Here is a 21,239-nt window from a genome sequence, read left to right as displayed (position 1 = left end):
GAATGCACTGAACCACACACACCTTTTCCGTATAGGAAACGGCCCAGATAGGACCTCCAACTTCCGGAATACTCGTAGTCGAGTAGTCGTACGTGATGATTGTAAAAGGAAACGGCCACGTCTTTGGGATTACGAAGCACGTAGATCATCTTACATTTTTTTACAACAAAGTCTTTAGGTATATCTGAAAATAGCATGTGCGTGTTCAGTACTCTAGGTGATGACATATTTTGCAAAGCAAGACCGGAACTACATTCTAACATGGCTGATTCTTTCATTGATGGTATTCGAACAGCTTTTTGGCCCAGTAACATCTTCACGATTTCCCAGACCCAATGTGTCCCTACAGAATGGTAAAAGAGTCAGTTAAAATTCGAGACAAGTATGATCAAATGCTATACAATGTACATGAATTTGAGTGGATTTTGTGGCAATGAAAAAACAGTCAGTTAAAATTCGAGACAAGTATGATCAAATGCTGTACAATGTACATGAATTTGAATGTATTTTTGTAGCAATGAAATACAGCTTTAACAATCATAGTGAAATAACATTTTTTGAAAGAAAAAGGTCCACGAAAACAAACAACACCTTATCTAAACATATATATTTACAGGATATTATTTATGACATATTGCACAATTAAAACATTTGTTAACTCACTATTCATTAGACTAGTGACGGTCAAAAAGTCGCCGGGGATTATAAATGTGGTTACTCAACTGTGTTGATTATACGTTTTGTTTTTTACTGCGGTCTGCCATTTCCGCATTGCACTGTGGTTTTTGCTAAGTGTGATCTGCCAAACAACGTCTTACATAAAATTAAGCTATAAAACAACGGTTAACAAATCAAATATCTTGAAATTTTCATTAACTGTAACTTACATTAAACCGTGTATCCATTAAACATTAAACCGTGTATCCGTTGAATGAAATCCATGTCAAATCAGTATGAGGGCATTTTAATCATTAAAAAATGGTTAAAGTTGATTACAAAGGGTTTTGTTGTGATTTTTTTATTTTTAGGATGAAGTTGCACTGTATACTAAAATCATACAGATACATGCCATTTTAGCTCCATTATCTTTAACTCTAAAAGACTTAGATACTTAAATACCCCCCCCCCCAAAAAAAAAAAAAACAAAAAACAAAAAAACTAATAATACAAATCGTAAGGCATAGAAAGTGTTGCGTTCACCTTGTCTATTTTATCAATGTTCTATTCAAACTCTAAACTTACCTGATTTTGGGTAAGCACAGATGAGAACGTCATCACTCCTAGCTGTCCATGACGTCATATTACGAAGTTCTTCCTCTTGGTGATGAAGGGTCCTCAGTATGGGAAAGTATCGCCCATTGACCTCAAGGAGTGACATCATGTCCCCAACATCGTCTGCTACCTTTACAACAGGCATTTCGAATTCACTGACACTCTGAGGCTGATTTCAAATTATTCTAAGAGGGCATGGTAACCCTCTACTGACTGAATGCAGCTAACACAAGCAGAAACTGAACGTATTGTATGGCTATCTTCAATACTTTTCAGTCTGTAATTTTAGAAGCAGTCTAAGCTTTACACTGAAAAGGCCGCCAATACATTGGAAAGCTGTATGGTCCTTAAAGAGGTCTGTAGATTAATGGAACTCGGAAGGCTGCCATACGAATCGTGTTGTTAAACTCCATCGACGATTCGTTGTTAAGATCTCTAGCCCTGGGACTTAACTCTTCTGCAACAAATTGATTATTGGAAAAAGGCCGCGTTTTAAGCTTATTTTGATTGTAGGTCATTGATTTCAACAAGCAGAATCTGTGTTTAAAACCGATAAAATGACATAACTACTATCGGATAGAGACTTTTTATTGACTCAGGCAGCGAGCAAATTAAAAAGGGTATTAACGACAAAGCACTAGTATTTGAAGAGATCATCAAAGCTTAGGATATTATGAACCCGTGATAGTTTACTATTACTCTACTGGCTAGAGATCAATTCTCGTACACGTTAATTCTTGCTTTTGCCACTAGTATGTTAGAATCTGATCTATCACACGAATAAAAATGCTCAATGTAAAACAGAATGTTTTATAAAACACTTTTGTGACTTTCCTGGCTTGATTTTGCAATGTACATGCCTGTAGAATTAACTTTGTTTTTGTTTTGTGTGTGTGTGTGTTGTTGTTGTTGGGGGGGGGGGTGCCCCTTCACTTTTTAAATTGCTGCTACCGGCCTGATGTACAATGTGTATACTATATATGCAAATTTAATAAGAACTATTCACTCATGTCTCTGCTATTTTTTTTAACACAGTTTAATTAAATCTCGGACACTTTCGTAAAAATATAAGTTTTTTAATACTATCATTTTATGTGTACAGAATAAATCTCCTCCACTTTCGTAAAAATGGGAGTCTTTTATCTCAATAAATTGAGTTCTGTAATAAACTTTTTATTGTATTATGACAATTCCTCTTTTAATTTAATTCAAGAACTGCATGAATGGAGATAATGCATTTTGATGTTTCCTACACATTTACCAGAGTTTATTTACATTAGGTCACATATATAGCGGGGTAGCATCATAAGATGATTGAATAGACTATTTTATTTTTAAATTAGAAATATAACAAATTTAAAAACTACCGAAATTAGAAAACGATATACGATATATTGAGCTTATAAACAGACAGACGGACGGACGAACTATGAACATTTCCAATGCATGACGCTTCGAACGGAAGCGTGAGGGTTTGAAAAAAATACCACATAAAGTCATGCATATATTTTGAAATTTTTGTTATTAAATTCAGTAAAGTGTACAGGTCTAATCTTAGCGTCTAAGAATGTTTTGAAGCACAGTTTAATATGGAATGAAGTTGCTTTTCACTAGTATTAGTTGACAAACTGTGTATGTCCTTACTCGTGAGAATTATTTGTATTTACTTCTGTATGTAAACACAAGTTTTTGTTCTAGTAAATTTTTGCATGACATGGTGAGCGGTCGTAAACTACTGGACGCCCTCTCACAGATATTATCCGTCACTCTGTGATTGAAATATGGCGTCTTGCAGATGAGTTGATGATTTTGACAATCAGAAATTGCGCTACACTGCAATACTGAAGACATAACTTATGACGAATTTCATAGAAAAATGCAATAACCTGAAACTTTTTACAAATAACAAGGCTGAATATATCTCATCTGTCATTCAGTCCTCAGGCATGACTTAATTAATTCCGGCATGTTTTTTTTATTATCATTGCATGCTAGTATTAAGGATGCACAACACGATCAAAAATTTTAATGCATAGATTGATATGTATTTTTTGATTTTGAATGAAAATTACACAAATAATAGATCCTAAAATACAACTGTATTCGAAAGATCTTTTTGGTGTTCAAGCATGCCACTCAGTGCCATTTTCTATATTTATTTATTTACACAATTTTGTCCACACACTTTATGGCGTTATTTATACTAAATCTTACAAAACTTTCACAATCACTTTGCAAACATTATTCAAGTTATTTATATGAACATAAATCTAACAGATATATTACTGATACATAAAATAAAGTGTTATTTATCCTGCTCAGGTGAGCTTTTCTGCCGTTTTCTGTTGTTGTCCACGTCGTAAACCAATGGGCCAATTTTAACCACATTTGGCACAGAGTATCCTTGGGTAAAGGGAACGAAAGTTTGCTCAAATGAAGGGCCACGCTCTCTTCAAAGGGGAGATAATTGAGAAAAGGTAAAAAAAAAAAAAAAAAAAAAAAAGAGCTGTGTCATTTAAAAATCTTCTCAAGAACCATCGGGCAAGAAAAAATGAAAAACATGTGAAAGCTTTCTGACAAAGTGTAGCTTAAAGTTTATTTAAATCATGACCCCCGGGGGTACGGTGAGGCTACTGTGGGTGATCAAAGCTTTTCATTTGTATATATTGGAAAATCTTTAAAAATCTTCTTCTCAAGAAAAACTAAGCCATGATCAGTCATATTTATATGGAAGCATTCACAGGTAGGGTATATTCAAGTTTGTTCAAATCATGACCCCCGGGGAAGGGTGGGGCCACAATCAAAGTTTCAGATTGGAATACATAGAAAAAAATCTTGTTAAAATCATAACCCTTTTCCCCTAGGGAAGGGTGGAGCTACAATGGATGGTCAAGTTTTACATGGGAATATGTATAGGAAAAAGAATCTTAATGAAGAACAAGAAGGGCCATAGTTATCTGTTGAGCGTTGTGGCAAATGGACCTCTTGTTCAATTTTGTGACTGAAGGCTTCTTTAATTTTGCATTAGATTATTGGTAATTATTTGAGTACTAATAGAAAATTGCAAGATTTCGCTACTAATTGATCACAATAATCCGATGAACTTTGTTCTACAGATTTAAGTATCCCTGACCTTGTGTTTACCATAATATTTGTCCAGAAGCTCAGACCTATGCATTGATTTTTGTGGACTTTTTGGGTCTGAGTCAGAGGGATGTCAATGGACATTTATAGGCCATTAATGCTGATTTACATTGGTTTGTGTTACCTATGCTCCACAGCTTCGTCTTATGTTGAACATACTTTGTTTGTTTTTTTTTAAGACGATAAAGATAACTGATCTTGAAATGACATCCTTGAATAGTATGACTTTTTATAAAATTATTTAAAAACAAGTATGTTGGGTTGTGATCATCAATACAGACCAAATTTTTGTCACCTACATTTTTATTCATCCTTTCAGCTCTACTGGTAAGAAACCAGAAGAGCTTATGCGATAGTAAAGTGTCCGTCGTCCGTCTAGCTGTCTGTCTGTAAACAATTTTTCAAAACGCTACTCCTCCCACAGTTTTGCTCCAATTTCAATATAACTTGGCACACAAGTAGACTACACTTATATACATAATCCTGTGTCTCGGTTTTTGTTTTCAATGAACGATGTTAAAGTGGTCACTAAAAATAAAACTTTATGTGAAATTTGTTCTAAAGGCTACTCCTCCTACAGTTTTAGTCTGATTGCAATATAACTTGGTTCACAAGTAGACTACACTAAGATGCATAATTCTCTTTATCGGTTTTTGTTTTCAATGAACGGTGTTGTCATGGTTACTAAAAATAGAAAATTCTGTGAAATTCTTTCAAAATGCTTCTCCTCCTACAGTTTTAGTCCGATTGCAATATACATGTAGCATGGTACACAAGAAGATTACACTACAAAAGATATATAATTCTGTATATCGGTTTTTGATTTCAATGAACGATGTTGCCATGGATAGAAATACATTATTTAGCTGTGAAATTCTTTCTAAAGACTACTCCTCCTACAATTTTAGTCAGATTTCAATATAACATGGTGATTCCACAAATATACACGATTCTGTACATTGGTTACATTTCAATGAATGGTTTTGTCATGGTTACTTAATATAGAAATTTCTGTGAAATTCGTTCAAAATGCTATTCCTACTTTTTGTTCATATGCAATTAAAATTTACTCAGAAAGAGATAAATTAAGGATCATTATTTTATTTATTGCTGTTGTCATAGTTTCAAATCTAAGTTCTACGTTAATTAAATAAAAACCAGTAGAGCTACTGTCTCATCAGACACTTCTGGTTTCTTAAATATTACAAAATAAAAGCTAGATCCAACATCAGTTTTTACTGGAGGTGTATGAAGTTCGCTTGTTGTAGACCAAAGACTATTAGTAAGAGTGAAGGTTTTACAGCAATATCATATTAATAATCTTCGTTAACTTTAGTAATAAATCTAATATGTGACAAAATGATATGTCATTCTCTATTTGTTCTGTAGGATATAGCAGTACTGATATTTTTGTTATCCATCATCGACTACAACAGAGATATGTGTTTTGCCATGAAGAGCTTTCCTATAAACGTCACAGAAGCGCAGTGTTGGTCGTCACGGCGTGTGATCCTGATTTAACTCTGGTCAAAAGCTTGATTACTGTATTGTAAGACTCTGCAGAGGATAGCACACACTGCACAGGTGAGAACAAACGAATCAAGAAAATTTCTTTTTTGAAAAAATAATTTGTCCATTGCAAATGACCGATTATTGGTTGATTTACTTGAAGTAATTAAATGAATAAGAAAAGAAAAATTTAAACAATCATTCAAATTCAGTAAAATTCATTTGATATAACTTATTGGTATACGTGATAAAGGAAGCAAAGCTGACTGTCTTATAAGAAAAAGTCAACATGAACTCCTATATAAATAATTTTATAAAAACCATCAAAATATTTTTTATTTCCTTTTTAATTAATATTCTTCAGAAACCAAGAAAGAAAAAAAAATAAAAAAAAAATCAACACATAGATCATACAATTATACAATTTTAAAATTGTGAGAGAAATTTGTGGATAGTTCTGAAACAAGTAATACTTTTCTGGACTGATAAGCAATGGTTTATAAAATGAAGTAATCTGAATGTCATATTTACAACAAAAAATAAGAGGGGGTGAATTTTAATTTTATACATTTTTTTTCATTCTCAAGCCATCCCCAAACAGGGATTGGATTATTGCAACTTAGAAATTCCTTTCCCTGTAAAATATAAAATAATTATAATGAATGTCGAACAAATTTATAACAATTGTAATAAAAATGTGACGATATATATATATATATATATATATATATATATATATTGTGAGTCAGAATCTACCTGAACCTCAAATAAATTTTTACCCATTGCTCAAAATACAATTGTTTACATCAGTAGACAAAGATTCATTTCCCCATAATAAAAGAGGAGTATTGAAGTATTGTCTATTGTCAAATTGTTAAGTTGAAGTTTTTACTGTGTCCCCTTTTCCAAATACCTCGCTTCTCTGGTCTACTGATATATAGCTATGCCCAGTTCAGTCTACCGATATATACATGTAAGATACCAACTTTTAGACAGAGACAGCCGGAAAAATAATTGACAACATACCTGAAAAATTTTGAAAAGTGTCAATAAAAAAAATGATTAAATAAATTCAAGAATTAATTAATTAATTTAAAAAAACCCTGAAAATTAACTCAATTCACAGTAAATTTTTATGTTTGGAAAAATAAGGGGACGAGCCTTACTCCCACTCCCGATACTACGTGCCTGTTAAAAGAAATTGTAAAATATTTTCACAAAGTCTGATTGTGAAGCGACAATCAAAATAAAAAGGAGCTAGTGAAGGTTAGATTTTAATCAGACTGGTTTTTACAGCAATTTATGATTTAATTTTTACTATTTTTAAAAGGGTTGAAGCAGTTTAAAACGATGAATATATTAACATTTGGTTCTGATGAAAATGTGCAGATTTATGCATGCAAACAAGCTGTGCAGAGCCAAATGGTGCATAGCCATAGGTTTTATTAAAAATATAAATGATAATGACCAAATTCTACAATTTTCGTAATTTTTTAACAGCAGTTTATCACCGACAGGCATATATTGCCTAATTTTTTCATTTCCGGCTTTATTCCGTTCGTTAATATCCCATAATCTTTACAATGCATATACATGTACATGTATATTGCACAATTACACATAGAGTATATTTGTAAATACACATGTATGGATTTATATTACTTGGTGCCAGTAAATAAAAATACCTTCCCTGACAGATAACTGACTGAAACAATACAAATTATATATAATTAACTTCCATATTCTTTTTTTTTCATTTCATTTCACCTCCTCGGAAGTATAATTATAATCATTAAGTCTTGGATGCAAATACAAATGGATGAAGAAAAATATTTTATACGACATAACTACGTTATATTCCCGCTTTAATTGAAAGCAGCCTTAGAACTACATTCATAGGCTGTGAGCACAACACTGATTTTATACTGAAGTAGAATATGGTATCTTTCAACTTTGCATATAAGGCTTATTTAGCAATTGAACCGTTACAATGAACTTGTTCGTTTACAGCTTGTCTCTAGAAATTTCGTCCTTGGTAAACCTTCATATGTATTTCTCACAGACTTGGTCGGTGTTTCGTGATATTCGCTAAGAGTGAATCATGCACGATTGATCCTCCCACTCCGCGGAGGTGACATGAAAAGAGCCTGCTAGACAGTTAGCACTAAATTACAGCTATTTTATCTCTCTAAAATCCTAAAATATCGCTAAAACCCTCATAATTTTTGTCTATACTTGCACACTTAGTGGCACGATAATGATTGACTGTTTTATACACAGAATGTAACAAGGCCTTGTTGTGGTTTCTGGTGATTTTGTGTTGTCTTTTTTTTTTTTTTAGCTTTCTTTAGTATACAAAGCAAAAAATCGATTAATAGAAAAGAACGAATGCATTGTTAATTTTACCAGTAGATGACGCATTTTATATAAGATACATATACAGAAATCATTCCATGATATACTTGTAACTAAAAGTCATTATATGTACATGTATACATAAAATGAATTGGGTAACAACACATATTTAGCCCATGTCACTCTATTGGACAATCAAACACCGTATTTTTATCTAAGATTGATTCAGGCTAACTACATGTAATTGTCCCTTAAACATGTATAGTGAGTGATAAATGTTATAAGTTCGAAAATGCTGGTCTTTAATTTTGATATTACTAGAGGCATGCACCAAGGTTACATATTGATTGCAGTTTCCTTCATGCATAATTCTACATTAAATAAAGTGGAGCATAGCATTTTGCCAGGGCAACAACTTTATAATATATTTATGTGCAAATGTGTCTGCACAGTTCGCGATCATCGATAAAATACACGGGCCTCGTGTTTACCGACTATTTTCCGCGAGAAAGAGCGTGTGCTTACTCCCGCCTTACTGGCAGAGTGGACACGTTCATGTGCGTTTTATGGCTTAACTAGGCCGTTACCCAAGATTGTGTTCTAACAATATTTCCTATATTTAGATTTACAACACATGTTTAAAACACAGTTTTTAGCAGTTCCTAATTGATTATATAGCTGGAGTGTATGACACTACATGCATTTGATATCTTTACTTTCAGGGGAGAAGATGTCGTTTTCTTTGATAGTCACTCTGATTGCACTTCCTCTGTTGTACACACAAGGTGATTATAGAGAAGTATAGTTAAAAACCCCCTGAAATTAATCATTTATTTATTAGATGCAAAATAAATGTACCTATAATTTATCTTTTTTTCTATTTCAGTAAATGCAGATTGTAGAGGTAAAGCCGATATAATAATAGCAGTTCCAGGTTCAGTTAATATTCCTGGAGAAGAATTTTTTCCGTTTGAAACATTTTTACACATGCTTGTGGACTATTTTGTGTTGGATGAGAATAATGTTAACATTGGTTTCGTGTTGTACGGGAATGAACCTACCATTGTGAGCCATCCTCAGCCTTTCAAAGACCAGGCTCAGACAAATACGAGAGCCACTCTTCTTACTCAGAGGGAAAACTACATGAACGTTATCGGCTCTCCACCAAATGTTGCCAAGGCTTTGACTTTAATGCGCGCCATGTTTCAAAATCCCAGCGGATACCCTATGGAACGACCTCGCCCCGGTGTAATGAAAATCGGAGTTATTTTTACCTGGGGTGCACAGCCTATTGAAGCTTTCGATGATGTGGTCAGGGTTGCTGATGATCTTCGAATGGATGGTGTCACTATGTATGCTGTAGGAAGAAGTCCGATTGGTCCCGAGTTTGCTAGACTAGCCACAGATGAATGCAAGCTTTTTAGCATGGGAAATTTCCAAGAAGGTCTTCCAAGTGTGCTTCCATACCTTGGAAGCAGCATCTGTACACGTAAGTGGATCTGTGCTTTAATACTGGCTAACAAATGAAGATATAAAAAGACGTTATTCACACGCATATATTTCCGAATAGCGAATTCTTGTATGGATTACTTATCAATTCAGATACCCTTCATATTTCAGATATGGACCCAACGATAAATGCATCTTCCATCAACTGTTTTCCAAGTAAGTATATACTTAAGCAGTTTTCAGAAAAATTATTGGCCATATATTTTCAGGTGATATTGAGTGTAATTGTAACCAATTGATAACAGAGGAATGCATGTTGTCTTACAGAGTTTTGGAAACCAAGTCCAAATCCCCCTATAATATGCCCGTCTATGAGTGAGATTTTCCAAGACCCCTACAATTGTGCCTACTACTACAAGTGTGATTTGAGTGTTGCTAGGAGAGAGCGATGTCCTTCCAATATGTTGTTTGACAACTTCATTCGCACCTGTAACTACAAGGACGCAGTCACGTGCTACTCCAGGATGACGTGTCCGGAACCAAACGGGCTTTTCCCTCATCCTGAATCCTGTAACAAATTCATGAACTGCTTTAACGGAATTCCGTATGTTCAAGAATGTCCCCCAAATCTTTATTTCAATGAAAGAACCAAACTTTGTGATGACAGACAAAATGTGCAATGTCGTTTACAATAGATTTATATGTCTCAGACTTTCACGACAAAGTGAAATATTTAATCCTATATCAACTCAAAGTTGTTCCCAGTGCTTATCTACCGCAGGTCAATTACCAAGTATTTAAGTGTCAAAAGTTCATCTATAATTTGAAGAAACGTTTATTGTATGCCAAATAAGATGTAAAGCTTTTCCTACTTTAATCAAAGCAAATTTAAAGTCCTTAAGAAATACATTTACCTCCATTTTATCGTTGATAACATTATTATTTAACAAATGTGTATTTTATTTTTGTCATCTGTGTATCTTTTCGTTCATCTTATTGATTGTTTTCATTATCATTGTTGTATACTCGTATCTCACAATGTAAGTTCTTTTTTTTTCGTAATAAAACTGTAAATAATCTAGAGTTATCTCATGGTTCTTCACTTTCGTCATGGGAAAATTGACAGGATACCGCTCTGAAGTTATAGCTTCCTTTTCTTTAGACTAGGGCGTCCAGTCTGTGTCACGGTAGTGTCGGAGCGTGTTCGAAGTCTGTCTTCTAAAGTCTGTATGATCTGCTGAAGTCTCCTCATTTCGCCGTCATACTCCTGTTTTAGATTCAGGAACTTCATTCGGAAGATCTCCTGATTACTAGAACAGCTTGGCTTTGTCTGTTGCTGTTGGAGCCGCTGTTTAAGTTCTGATATTTTATCTTCCCATTCCATCGATAAACGCGTCACTTCTGCATTGTGATCCGCATCTCGTTTCTTCAAAACTTTATCAAGGTCTTCCAGTTCTAGGACTTTCTTTTGAATCATTTCATCATGGTGTTTCGTCGTATTTTCTAGTGTCTCAGAGAGTTCCATTCGTAAAGCTTCCATCTGATTTTTGTAATCCTGCTGCAATGACTTTTCTTTCTCATTGTATGATTCCTGTAATTGTCTCATCTTCTCCACGATATGTAAGTTCTCCTCGTCTTTTGTTTTAATTTTCTCTCTCAGAGCCACGATTTCTTCCTCTAAGTCGCAATACACATACATTTTACAGTACAGACTATTCAGCGAGTCCTGCATTTTCTGGTTTTCGGTGGTCAGACTTTTCATCTTCTCGTTCAGACTCTTGTTGGCTGTCCTTTGAAGATCCAATTCGTTTGTAAGATCTGTGTTTGTTTTCAGCAAAGACAGAGTGGAGGCGTACCATTTGTCAAAAGAGGAAGAAAACTTTTGTAAATCAACATTTCCCAAGGATGATTTATCCTCGTTCTGTTTTTGATTGTCATCTCTTGCCTTTGACTGGTCATTTATATCCATGATTCTAAAAAACACAAAACAAAGAATTATGAAGTGTTGGGTTTTCGTGTCACCTGCAGAGCTGAGCGACACTTTGGGATCACTTTATCCTGCGTCTGTCTGTCCGCCTGCCACACCTTATATCTCGAGAACTGTAAGAGGTATGGATTTGATATTTTGCACATACATTGCTGGCACTATGGCTTTTGTAAATTACCATAGTTACCGACTTGTGACCCTTGGCCTTAGACTTAATTTTCAAACTATTTTATAGTGCAGATATACAGCAAAATTTTGACATTTAAGAGGTAAGTCTATTATGATTAGCATGTGCACCGTTTGTCATTAAACATTATAAAAAATAACAGCGTTACAATCCAATTGACCTTGAGCTTTGACCTACTTTGTCAAAAATACCCCGAGCAGTTTCATTTCACTTATGACTTTTGAATTTTTGAGAGGCAAGGTTTGGATAATTAGCATTTACTTCATTTTTATGAGCTTGAATGATACTGTACTTTGTATGATATTCAGTTACCACACAAACTTATATTTAATATATCGGGATCGATACTCCACAGCGGATCGTGTAGACGAACAAATGCAGTAAAGACAGACTGTAATATCTTTTGGAGGATTGCTGGAAACATAATAAATTATTATCATACTTCTAAAAAGAAAGAGAACAAAGAATTGCAAATCAAATATGGAGATCACTAACAGTAATCAAGCTCAAAAGTCCATAGAAAAAATATAAATCTGGAGCAAACCTCTGAAAACATCAGATCTAGAGGTGGGATCAGATGTCATAGAGGAGAAAATATCCCCTGCCGACCGGTCACACCCGCCGTGTGCTCCTTGTCATGATCGGGAAAATGAAAAAATCCGTAGAAAATAAAATGTGTAAATAATGGCCTAACAATTAGTATGAAAAACATCAGTCATCATTCGACTTAGAGATAGACTGTATTTGCTGACATTGTCATTGTATCGACCAATGCAAAGCATAGAACTTGCAAAATGATGTCTTTAAACGAGACTGTTGGTTCTTGTTTCATCAAATTGTTTGTCAATAGCTTGCCTCTTTTTAGATATTGTTCGTACGTAAAGCATCCTCTTGCATATCGAATCAACTGGGAGACAAACCCCATATACAGGTGATAAGGGTATATTGCTACTTAAGTAAAGGAAGTTGACGGTATAAATATGAAACAGATGTGTCAGACTCTGTGGTATCTTTTATTTCAAGCTCCCTGGGATTAAACGAGTCGACATATGAATGGAGGTAACTATTGTTAATTGATAAATACGTCGTCGATATATCTAAATGTCGAGTTGAAGGCCACAGCAAGTGTATTTTCTTCTCATGTACAAGTTTTTGAATAATTTCTGCTTTAAGTGAATACAAAAAATAGGTCTAGTAATAACGGGGCGCATTGGTACCCATGGCAATTCCGAAAGATTGGAAGATCTCCAAAACTACATAGATATTGTCAATATATATTTTTTAAATGGTAAAACGGTGCCTCATAGCAGGCCTACACGTAGCAATATTTGAAAGTAAGATATAATCATACAGAAGCTCAGACTAGACATGGGGGTGGGGGCATCATCAATGCAAACCACAATACATACACTCATTCCGCTGAGCTGTGCGAAAGTAATTTTTCCTCGCCACATCAAAATGTAAACAAATGCAGACGACAGATCTATCAATCGTACTCGATGCGGCTTTTCTTTACTCGAATAAAAAAAAAGTTATCTCATGGATATATTTTAAAAAAAAACGTATTTTATTTAAAAAGGAAATCTGCTGAGGGCTTTACAGAGTGTCGATGTTTTCTTTCAATATCACATAAAATTTGGATGTCGAATAATTTGGATACGACTTATCAAATGTCGGAATAACGTGGCGACAAAAACAAATTCATAAGTTGGGGAACAAGAAAGTTTTAGGCTTATGTATGTAATGTAATAACTTTATGCTTGGTCAAGCAATTAAGAATGGTTTGTAAAGAGATATACGGTTCATCTACGGTCTGCAAAAAATATGTCAAGACAGGAAAAGACAGATTGCTGGCAGTCGATCTCTCACCGAAGTGGACCTCCTTAACACAGTTTTTCATGGTAGTTTGAAATGCCTATTAAATTTCAGGGATATCATTTATATCAGATGGATATACAATATTATTTTATTTTTTCATGTAAAGTGGACTATACGGGACTAGTATTGGAATTTAAGAATTTGCAGATTGGGCTCTCAAATGGGAGATTGAGATTAAGACAGGCTATAAATAAACAGTGCAGAAATATATAATTACATATATATATATATATATATATATATATATATATATATATATATATATATATAAACTCTCAAAATATTATAATTTGCATAATAATACATAAAACATAGAAAGCAACAACTTTTGCTAAATCATTTTCTTCTATATCTTTCTTTTAGGACAATATCTTATTGAATATGATCCTCAGTAATTCAATCCCTGGAAAATCTAAAACTTATGGTCAATCTCACAGACTGTAAGGTTGTAGGAAAATTTGCTTGCCAAAAGTTATTGCATTCAATGTGTATTAATGTGTTTTACAATAATTGAATTTCTTATTTTTTTTATGCAAATTGTATCCCACTTTAGGAACCTCTAAACACTCCACACTAAAAAGTTCTAATTGTCATGGATTAGGGTAGTTTTATGCAGTTAGTGATTTAATTGCCCCTAGAAGTAAGATAGAATAAATGGGAATCTGCAATAAATGACACAATTTGTAATTGATTAAAAATACTTACCATTATATTAGACCAAAAGTAAGTAATTGAATACAATATTTGCATTAATTTTTCCAGTGTTAGTAAACAACAATGATTTCTGTTCACAAATAGTTTATTGTCTTTGAACATTTTTCCTGGGGAGAGAAGGCAGGTGCCATATGTTGAAAATAAACTAGGCTCAATATAAACACCTTTATATGATATAATTTTCTCAAAGTCAGAAATGCATTTTTCATAATAGTTATTAGTCAGTTATTAAGGCATCATAATGTCCTGATTAGGCAATTGAACCAAAGATGTGACAAGGGTTTTTTTTTTCTAAGCATTTATGAATGATATTAGATTTTATTCTAAGAATGAGTGTTCAGTGTTTATAAATGCAGTTTCAAATGCTGTTTTGCAGGTTGTGTTTCTCCCCCAGGGTTACCCAGAGAGTGTGAGCTCTGATTACCTTCAGTATCAAATATGGGACACTATTCAGGTAGGTTTACCCCTGTCTACAACATAAAATATATAATACATGCATGATGTATCCATAAAAAAACATCACTTTGAAATGTATTCATGCTGTTCTAACAGAGAAAAGAATTATCCAGCTATTTATTTTTATGTTATTTTTGTAGGCCTTTGCCAGCAGTATAACAGGTACCCTAGCTGCCCAGGCTATGCTGAAGGGAGTGGGTGTTGGAGATGAGAGTGCTACAGTCATGGCTGCTACATTAACATGGATTCTAAAAGGTAAACTTAGCTCCAGTGATCATTTGGAGACTGAAATCCAATAATTTTTACATTATTTGAAATCAGTGCACTGGTGAAATTTTCAAGGCCAATAAATGTGCTTTATATTTTTTTTTTTTCGTGGAGATGGGACTGGTATGCTTGGAAGAATAATGTTTGCTTGGATACAAGGGTAGGAGACAGATATTATCTGACATTAACACGATTCATGAAAATACTGATTCTTTATTTTGATAATGTACATATATATGAACTTGAAGTATTGTATAATTCACATAAAATTAATGTACAAGGACTTGATTATGTGTGATTGTGTTCTAAATCATGCTTATGAGATAACTCTTTTCAATGTAGGACCAGTTTGGATTGTGATGCCAAAAGATGGAGGTATGGAAATTAAAATAGCACATCATAGTGTAGCATACTATAATATTGTAAAGTTTTCAAACAATGAAAAATTAAGAAAAAAGGTTGAGAGAACTTTTATTACTTAAAAATAATTAATTTTCAGATTATTTGCAGATATACTGAATGATTTAGCAATTTTCATGGAAATCATGGCTCCAAATTTCAAAACTTACTTCACCCCAATAGTTTGTACAGCTGGGGTTTGTAAGGTAAACTACAAACTTCTTAACAGACAAATATTTTAAAACAAAGAGAACATATATTTTTGCATGCAGGTTTAAAGTATTCACTAAAGTATTTACATGATGCCAAATTATTGTAGTCCATTGTAGGAGTGGCAGGAGGAGCCACCAGGGCGGCGCTCACACAACATCAGGCCCGCAGAAACAATATGGCTGACGTGTCGGCAAAAGATGGAAGTCAGGTAAGTGAACCGACTTACATCAATTCAGCCTGACAGTTCTGTTACTAAATATGCTTTCTGGTTTGGTTTCAGGAAACTCTTTTGAAATTAGCTGCTCTAACTTGTATTTGTAGTCTAACACTTGTCTTTTATTTTCAGGAGACCCTTGTAAACCTAGCTGCACTTATATGTAGTCTTACACTGGTGCCTCTGGTGACTGGAAAAGAAGTGTCAGTTGAACTTGCTCAGATTTATTATATTTTTATAAGTTAAAAAAAATATCATTGTACTGTTTCCAGCTGTCTCATTTTTCAAGTTATAAAAAATCGCAATTTTTTTATTGGGAGTTGTAATATGTTAAGTTCAATTTCAGGACTATATGGATCTTGTTTGTGTTTTTTACAATGCTACATTTATTTGCCAACTACTCAGCTGTAACCAGTGTTATTATGGAGTCTCTTAATCTGGCCAGACTTCACATCCTAGTCAAAGACTACCTACAAACTGGCAGAATTCTCTCCCCTGAGGAAGGAAATTACAGAGAACCTGTTCTTTGGCGTAAGTATACAGAATTCAACTGATTCGAAATTGAATAGTTTCAGATTTATTTTAAAACTTCTTCAACTTGACGATCAGTGTTTTAACTTTTTCAGGGACAAGAAGAAAGCTATCTGTTCATCTGGGAACATCCATAGGCAGAGTATATAACAAGTAAATGATCAGATATAATCATATATCCTGTTGTTTTTTTTAATGCTGCAATCATGCATTGAGCATTGTGTTTTTATCATAATAAAATAAACATAAAAAAACATACCAGCAGAATATATTTTAAGGTTATCTGAGCTTAAAGTTCTTCAATCAGCATCTTTTTTTTTTACCAAATAAAGATTTTTACACCCTTTTCTATTTCAGGGCTAGCAAATTGGAGGAAGCCATTGCAATATATAAAGGCAGCAATTACCTTTTAGATGTAAATTTTAAGACAGGTTTGTTCGAAATGTTTCTTATAAAATATTTTTAAACATTGTTAATTTTCTAAAAGATGCAATACTGTAAAACAAGAAAATACTAGTAGAGCACCTACAGTAGTAAAAACGTCAGCTGGGTCTGGTGCAAATAAATTTTAGAACACGGACTACTCTCTCGTAAATATTTTACTGTAATCTCTTCAAAGATTTTGTAGAAAAGGATTGACCCATCCATTGGATTTTACTTGTTTTGTGACCTCAGGTCATCATGAACATACCAACCAATGGAATTATCCTTCTGCTTTTCATGTATACATACATGTTTATTGTCATTCATGCTGCAGTCATGCATTAAAGTACATGTATGGCATAGGCGTTGGAAGTTGAAAGTAGGGCTGCTAATTGAAAGTGGGGGGCTAAACCAACAAAAAAAGGTAAGCCCCAATTTTCAATGCCTATATTATGTCTATCTTTGCCAAAAAAAAAAGGGGGGGGGGGCTAAGCCCCCCAGCCCCCCTGGTTCCAACACCTATGTATGGTGTTTTTATCCTAATACATTTACACTTGCAAATGTTTTCCGATACATTATTTGAGCAAGGCAATTTAAGTCTGTGTATAAACAGGTTCTTCACCTGAATATTAATTCATTGTTTAGTCATGAACAATCGATGTAATTTCATAGTGACGTCATAAGTGGCCGACGTTTTCAACACATCTAATTTATACTATGAAGGTTTGAAAACAATAAATCATATCAAGGTTATAAAACTATAGTACCGAAATATTTGTAACAAGTCGGACACAATTGTAAGTATAAGTAATAGGATATCATTTTAAAACTTTTACCAGGATGTAAATACAGGTTAGATTAAATCTACCATGAAGCCCTTCATGCTTTATGGGATTTGATCACATGTCCAACCCGTATTTACATCCTGATAAAAGTCTAAAAATGATACCTTATTTCTTAAAAAATTCACTCACAAAAAACATCCCAGCAGAATTGTTTTCTTTTAGCTCACCTTAGCTGAAAGGTCTTAATCTACAATTTAAATAGCCCGGAGTACAATATGTAATGTAATATGTGTGCTTGTAAATTTGATATTCAGTATTTATTTAAATAGTAAAATAAAATACATGTATATGCCCTCAATCAAGAGGCCCATTTAATTGCAGGTTGTATATCGATAGTTCTGTCTTCTGAGAGCACACCTGAAGATCTACTACAGAGCTGTGTGCAGACAGAGGTTATCACTTATGTGTATGATAATCTGTATAAAAATAAGGTAATGCTTCAAACAGTACATTTGGGTCTAAAACTCTCTTGCAATATGTAAGTCATGAAATTATACCAAAAATTTGAAGATTATAAACTTCTATGTCCATGCCCCTTTACACATATTTTCATGACATTTTATACATATTGTCATGATGTATAGTAAGGTGCGCAAGTACAATGAAATTATTACACTTGTAGGCATTTTCGTATGAGCTTGATGGGATTGCAGCAGCTTTAACAGAGGGTTAGTATCATGATTGTGACCTCATTAACACTGATTTTGATGTCATTAACACTGAATATTCATGATTGTGTGACCTCTTACATACAAATGTTTTGTACCTGCTCTGACCAATATTTTGTGAAACTAACAATCGATCAATGGACAATCAATGATAAATAACAAACCATTAGGACATCTGATAGCACAGTTGAAATGCGGCACCTTTAAACTTATTTGTCTTGTATTGATTTAACCATTACTTTCCTTTTGAGAAATTTTAAAGATTTGTAGAAAACACAAAGTTTTTTATAGTGATGAACTACATTAAAAAAATCAACAAAAAAGTCCTCTTCTAAGTTATCGAATATTTTTTTTCCTTAATCAATTCTTCCTGTGATTTAAAAAGTCTTTTAAACAGAGATATGTTGATTATACTATGTTGTATACATTGTTTTGTCATGTTTATTATAAACTACTGATAACAGTGACGGTCTACTATTATAGGTGATTCAGCTAAGACAAGTGAGGCCTCCCTCCATTATACTAAGTCTCATATACAGGAACTCCGCAGAGCCCTCATTGACCAGGGCTGGGTTTGTGATCCCTTGTTACTAGGCCCTGATGAGTGGCGTGCACAGTGGGACAACACAGGACTACTGGATAAAAAAGATGTCTGAGTTCTGTATTAAATGCATACACTGTATTTAGCTTCTAATGAGTGTTAGTTTTGGTCGTTTTGCCCCGTAGGAAATCATGACATAGAAAGATTTCAAGGACAAGGCTTTTTATCTGCGCTGTCAGAGATTGTCCATATGCCCTATAGACTTAGCTAGGGGTTAATGTACTATGAACTGCAGACCCATTCTGGGAAGTCAACAACTTTCATCCATTTTGCCACATTATGACACATAAATTAATTATTGATAATTATCAATTGAATTATTGATATTTATCGGGTGGTTTAAATAGCTGAAGAAGGATGGAGATATTTTTTTGTGTTTATCTAGACTAGTCTACAAATGCAATCCACATCGATCCACATTCCAAAACATTGAAATCTCATACTTGATGAACACAAAGATTGCTTGTGAACTGAGGGTGTGTCATGACCTTGACTCGGGGTCAGTGTCACTGAGAAAAGTTAAAATCAATAAATTGTTCATGTCTACATATTTCTTAAGGAGAAACACTACAGTGTCATTCTTCACAACCAGAAGTCTCTGACGAGACTGTAGCTCTAGTGGTTTGAACTTATAACAAAAGAAGAGAAAAGTTGCACTTGGATTTGAAACTTTTCAACAGCAATAAATGGAATGTTGATCCTTGGTTTAGTCTCTTTATATGGCAAGATTTATTGCAATTACATTTATACTCCAACATGATAACATTTAATTGATTTTACTTATTTATATATTTCTCAATTTTACATGATACAATACATTATTGAATTGCATGGCAGCTGATCTACATTAGTTATGAGGAGGAATGCTGTCCAGACAGTTGCACTGCCGAGACATGTATATTCTAGAGCTCTGTCCCTTGATATCTTTTGTAGTTTAGGAAGTCAATTGTAATGTCATTAGCTTTGTGGTGTAATGGAGGTAATTAAAATTACTCATCTCTTATGTTTTGTTTGTTTGTTTGTATGTTGTTTAACGTCCCTCTTGAGAATTTTTCACTCATATGGAGACGCCACCACTTGCCGGTGGAGAGCTGCAAATTTTGTCCTATGCTCGGCACTTACGGCCATTGAGCAGTGAGGGGTCTTTTTCGTGCCAACACCTACTGCGACACGGGACCTCGGTTTATACGGTCTCATCCGAAGGACCGGTCTCCACGTCCCACAGTGGGATTCGAACCCGCGACGTAAGGATCAACTCCTTACCTCGCGACTCTAGAGCAGACGCTCTAACCACTGCGCCACGCGGGCGACTCTTATGTTTTGCCTATACTCATTATCTATTTTTTTTTATGTTTTGTATTGCTGTGTATTTTTATGTGTTTTCTTGTCCTCTTGAGTGTTAAAAAATCATGCTTGTGTCTATGTTATGCCCCCTGTGAGACCATGATTGGCAAATAAATTTATTCTGTCCTATATTAAAAATCAGACCAAACTGTATGAAGAGAAGTGCTTTGAAAGTATTTCACAGAAATTTGTTTTCTAGTAACCATGGCAACAGCAATCATTGAAATCAAACGATATAAAGAATTATGTATCAGAATTATGTATCTTAGTATAGTCTACTTGTGTGCCGATTTATATTGAAATCAGACCAAAACTGTAGGAGAAGTAGCATTTTGAGAGTATTTCATAGAAAATTCTATTTTTAGTAACCATGGCAACACTGTTCATTGAAATCAAAAAACCGTTACACAGAATTATGAATCTTCGTGTAGTCTACTTTTGTGCCAAGTTGTACTGAAATCATACCAAAACTGTCGGAGGAGTAATGTTTTGAAAGTATTTCACAGAAATTTCTATTTTTTAGTAACCATGGCAACACTGTTCATTGAAATCAAAACCCAATACACAGAATTATGTACCTTAGTGTAGTCTACTTGTGTGCCTAGTTATTTTGAAATCAGACCAAAACTGTACAAGTAACATTTTGAAAAATTGTTTACAGACAGACTGACAGCTAGACAGATGGACAACATACACCTTACTATTGCATAAGCTCTTCTGGTCTCTGACCAGTAGAGCTAAAAATTACTTTTTACTCATGAATGTGTCATGACCTGGAAACAG

At 34.1% G+C, this 21,239-nt stretch overlaps 4 protein-coding genes across 4 annotated transcripts in view; 2 read left to right on the top strand and 2 right to left on the bottom strand.

Annotated features, from left to right (window-relative positions):
• The window catches only part of LOC133196562 (sulfotransferase 1B1-like), an 8,936-nt gene extending 7,519 nt beyond the window's left edge, over positions 1–1,417 (bottom strand). The window contains exons 1-2 of the mRNA XM_061332430.1: positions 1,243–1,417; positions 23–343 (exon numbers count right to left, since the gene is read on the bottom strand). Of these exons, the coding sequence (XP_061188414.1) occupies positions 23–343; positions 1,243–1,417 (496 nt within the window). The remainder of the gene's footprint in view (positions 1–22; positions 344–1,242) is intronic.
• Positions 1,418–5,939: 4,522 nt separating this feature from the next.
• Positions 5,940–10,808, top strand: LOC133197547 (uncharacterized). Its single transcript, XM_061333635.1, has 5 exons — positions 5,940–6,000; positions 9,003–9,065; positions 9,167–9,769; positions 9,901–9,945; positions 10,057–10,808. Exons 2-5 carry the CDS (start codon positions 9,011–9,013, stop codon positions 10,422–10,424), a joined length of 1,071 nt encoding a protein of 356 aa, XP_061189619.1. The 5' UTR covers positions 5,940–6,000; positions 9,003–9,010; the 3' UTR covers positions 10,425–10,808.
• Positions 10,579–13,367, bottom strand: LOC133197548 (putative leucine-rich repeat-containing protein DDB_G0290503). The gene is made up of 2 exons (XM_061333637.1): positions 13,313–13,367; positions 10,579–11,702 (listed from the first exon to the last, which is right to left on the bottom strand). The coding sequence occupies exon 2, from the start codon at positions 11,696–11,698 to the stop codon at positions 10,871–10,873; it is 828 nt and encodes a 275-aa protein (XP_061189621.1). The 5' UTR covers positions 11,699–11,702; positions 13,313–13,367; the 3' UTR covers positions 10,579–10,870.
• Positions 13,368–13,611: 244 nt separating this feature from the next.
• LOC133196561 (RUS family member 1-like) lies at positions 13,612–19,205 on the top strand. The gene is made up of 14 exons (XM_061332429.1): positions 13,612–13,804; positions 14,872–14,949; positions 15,092–15,206; positions 15,333–15,378; positions 15,561–15,593; positions 15,718–15,823; positions 15,937–16,038; positions 16,177–16,247; positions 16,391–16,575; positions 16,671–16,728; positions 16,933–17,006; positions 18,165–18,274; positions 18,466–18,511; positions 18,995–19,205. The coding sequence occupies exons 1-14, from the start codon at positions 13,682–13,684 to the stop codon at positions 19,165–19,167; spliced, it is 1,320 nt and encodes a 439-aa protein (XP_061188413.1). The 5' UTR covers positions 13,612–13,681; the 3' UTR covers positions 19,168–19,205.
• The last annotated feature ends 2,034 nt before the right edge of the window (positions 19,206–21,239 follow it).

This window comes from Saccostrea echinata, unplaced genomic scaffold (genome assembly GCF_033153115.1).
Source record: "Saccostrea echinata isolate AGI-Se365-2 ecotype Australia unplaced genomic scaffold, CSIRO_AGI_Sech_v1 ptg000030l, whole genome shotgun sequence".
Taxonomy (NCBI): domain Eukaryota; kingdom Metazoa; phylum Mollusca; class Bivalvia; order Ostreida; family Ostreidae; genus Saccostrea; species Saccostrea echinata.
This window is presented reverse-complemented; position numbering and strand designations above follow the sequence as displayed.

Coding starts and splice junctions, on each gene's coding strand:
- LOC133197547 (XM_061333635.1), top strand. CDS start 9,011: ATGTCGTTTTCTTTGATAGTCACTCTGATTGCACTTCCTCTGTTGTAC. Junction 9,770..9,900: donor TGGAAGCAGCATCTGTACAC/GTAAGTGGATCT, acceptor TTCATATTTCAG/ATATGGACCCAACGATAAAT. Junction 9,946..10,056: donor TTCCATCAACTGTTTTCCAA/GTAAGTATATAC, acceptor GTTGTCTTACAG/AGTTTTGGAAACCAAGTCCA.
- LOC133197548 (XM_061333637.1), bottom strand. CDS start 11,698: ATGGATATAAATGACCAGTCAAAGGCAAGAGATGACAATCAAAAACAG.
- LOC133196561 (XM_061332429.1), top strand. CDS start 13,682: ATGGTTTGTAAAGAGATATACGGTTCATCTACGGTCTGCAAAAAATAT. Junction 15,207..15,332: donor ATTAACATGGATTCTAAAAG/GTAAACTTAGCT, acceptor TTTTTCGTGGAG/ATGGGACTGGTATGCTTGGA. Junction 17,007..18,164: donor AGATGTAAATTTTAAGACAG/GTTTGTTCGAAA, acceptor ATTTAATTGCAG/GTTGTATATCGATAGTTCTG.